This window comes from Rosa chinensis, chromosome 6, assembly GCF_002994745.2.
Source record: "Rosa chinensis cultivar Old Blush chromosome 6, RchiOBHm-V2, whole genome shotgun sequence".
Taxonomy (NCBI): Eukaryota; Viridiplantae; Streptophyta; class Magnoliopsida; order Rosales; family Rosaceae; genus Rosa; species Rosa chinensis.
In genome coordinates, this window is record NC_037093.1 from 58215946 (window position 1) to 58218685 (window position 2740).

At 35.5% G+C, this 2740-nt stretch overlaps 1 protein-coding gene across 1 annotated transcript; it reads left to right on the top strand.

Annotated features, from left to right (window-relative positions):
- The first annotated feature begins 954 nt into the window (after positions 1-954).
- LOC112171656 (agamous-like MADS-box protein AGL80) lies at positions 955-1797 on the top strand. Its single transcript, XM_024308804.1, has one exon. The coding sequence runs from the start codon at positions 955-957 to the stop codon at positions 1795-1797; it is 843 nt and encodes a 280-aa protein (XP_024164572.1).
- Positions 1798-2740: the final 943 nt, after the last annotated feature.

Below are 2740 nucleotides of genomic sequence, written 5' to 3' on the forward strand. Positions count from 1 at the left end.
AATTTCACCCATAATTTTCGATGGTTCTTAACTCCTAATAAGTTGAAGTCAGATGCTGAAAATTTAAGATTTTGTCTTAGTTTTAAGTGAGAAAAATGATCAAGGAATCGATGGGTATGAAGGCGAGATAGAATGTTGGCCGAATTTTATTTTTTATTTTTTCGTTGAAGAGTTCTTTCTTTTGTTCTTGTCCAACCTTTGTTTTTTTAATTAATGGTGGTGTCAGAGATAATTAAAGAACAGGGCAGAGACAACAATCAAAAGCATATAAGGGAAGCTTGGAATTCTCAAACCATAAAGGGTTGGATGCACCTATAATTGATATTTTCTCAAAGATGGAAACAACAATTGAGTTTGAAATGCAAAATGCAATACATAAAAAACTAGGCTTTTTTGTACGTATGCATTTAAAAAGTAACGGAATTTAACATAAATACCAAAGGCGGACCAAAATAGAAAACAAATAAAGTAAAAGTTTCAATAAAATGCATGTAGACAACTTGTCAAACATTTCTATTGCAAGGTATCTGTGACCTAAATTTTGTAATAACTCACTTTAAATATCATTCATTTAAAATCCCCATATCCTAAGGTTTTAATTTTTGAAATTCAATGAATAATGCCCAATTTTCAGATGAAGTTAATTTCCATTTCAATTTATAAAACTTAAACATACCTAACAATGATTTGGTCCCATCAATGCGTGCATAAGCCCTCATTAAATTTCACATCCCAAGCACACCAACAAAATTTATCTGTCTCATTTTAAGAATTGATAAAGTTTTCAAATCAGAACATAACTCTAGTAAAATTTGATTTAGGTACCCTTTTGCCAGCACTATATATAGCAAACTCAGTAGTTCATTTCTCTCCACTCCAAGAAAGTAAAGCTCTTTCTTCCTTCCCTTGTTCGATCCCTAGCTTCTCACCATTTTCTTTGCTAACTAGTCAGCCATGGCTAGAAGAAAGGTGAGACTGCACTACATAGCCAATGTGAGTTCTCGAAAAAACACATTTAGGAAAAGGAAGAAGGGCCTTATGAAGAAGATGAAAGAGATCACCACTCTTTGTGACATTAAGGCTGCGGCGATCATCTACAGTCCCTTTGAAACCGAGCCTGAGGTCTTCCCAAATCATCCGGAAGCCCACGAAATGCTGACGAGGTTTCGAAATATGCCGGAAATGGACAAGACAAGAAGGATGATGGACCAGGAGATCTTCTTACGACAACGAATAGACAAAACCCGAGAGCAGATAAGAAAGCAGAAAAGAGACAATCGGGAGAAGCAGATTACTCAAGTTATGTTCGACTGCTTGAAGGGGAAAACCATCTCTAACCTTGAAAAGAAGGATCTGAATGACCTCACTTTTATAATCGAACAGAACCTTAGGGAGTTAGATATCAAAGAGAAGGCTATGGAGGAGCACAAGCAGGAGGAGAACCAGCAGAACCAGCTTAACCAGATGCCAGGTGTGCCAGCTGCTGTGGAGCTTGACTTGACGAGGAATGCATTTGGAGAGGGAACAAGCAGAGGTGTGGGGCAGCAGCAGCACCCTGCCACGATGGATGCACAGAGTATGGAGCAGATGCATTACCAAATGATGCAGGTTGCGGCGCAAAGGCAGCCTCAACAGATGCTCCAACAGCAACCCTGGTTCATGGACATCATGAATCCACCATCGCCGCAGACGATGGACTTCTTGCAGCCGCTACCACCGCTTCCACCAGGAGTGTTCGGAGACAACAGCAGCAGAAATGCTACATGGCCAAATAATTCGTCATTTCGTTTCCCTTGAAGAGTGTATGGTCTGAGTTTCTTTTGTGTGTGGTTTTTTGTTAATTTCGGACAATTTTCTTTGGTTTTCTTGCTTGGACTATGGACTGTTTAATTTTTTTTTATAGTTATTGTTTTTGGATTACTTATGTTTGTGAATTGGAATTGGTTTGCTTAATTATTATTGATTTGGGGTTTTTTTTGGGTCAATTTTTGGTTTTGGTTATGTATTTCATAATTGTTGGTGTTTATCTTGTGATATGATTTAATATTATTTGGTTATGTATTTCATATATTGTTGGTGCTTTTGTCAGATGTATTTTTCGATGTAATCTATAATTTCCTTTTATTTTCATATGTAATTGCTTATTTTCCAATGTAATCTAGAACAATATTTTTTTTTTTCATTTTCAGATGTATTTGCTTATTTTTTGATGTAAAAACCACATTTGCTTTGTATTTCAAAGACTATGAGCCTGTAGAGATCCTAGTTTCTAAGTGTGATGAGAAAATCTTGTAGTTTATTTTGAAGCATTATTATTTTGTACAACTGAAGTTCGTTAACGAAGTCAGATTTTTTCAATGATTTCTTGTTTATTTTGCAATAACAAGCATATATGTTCTTCCATAATCTGAATTCAACTGAAAGAGTTACTCCTAATTCAGGAATGCGGCAGCTTAAGCGATCTTTTCTGTCTTTATCATAACATTTGAAGGCAATAATAGCGTAAAAATTAGAGATTGATCATTGGCAAAAAAAAAAAAAAAAAAAAAAAATAGTGACCAACTGACCAATAGTAATTTTCAACTTCACCATCCTTATAGTGAGGAGGAGAGAACGAAGTAAATAGTTACAAACATCTAATGATCGGTTTCTTCACATGCACAATATTTCTTGTTTGTATATAATCCCTATAAACACATACGACATGCATGAATGAATATAGAGCACATGCAAAATTATG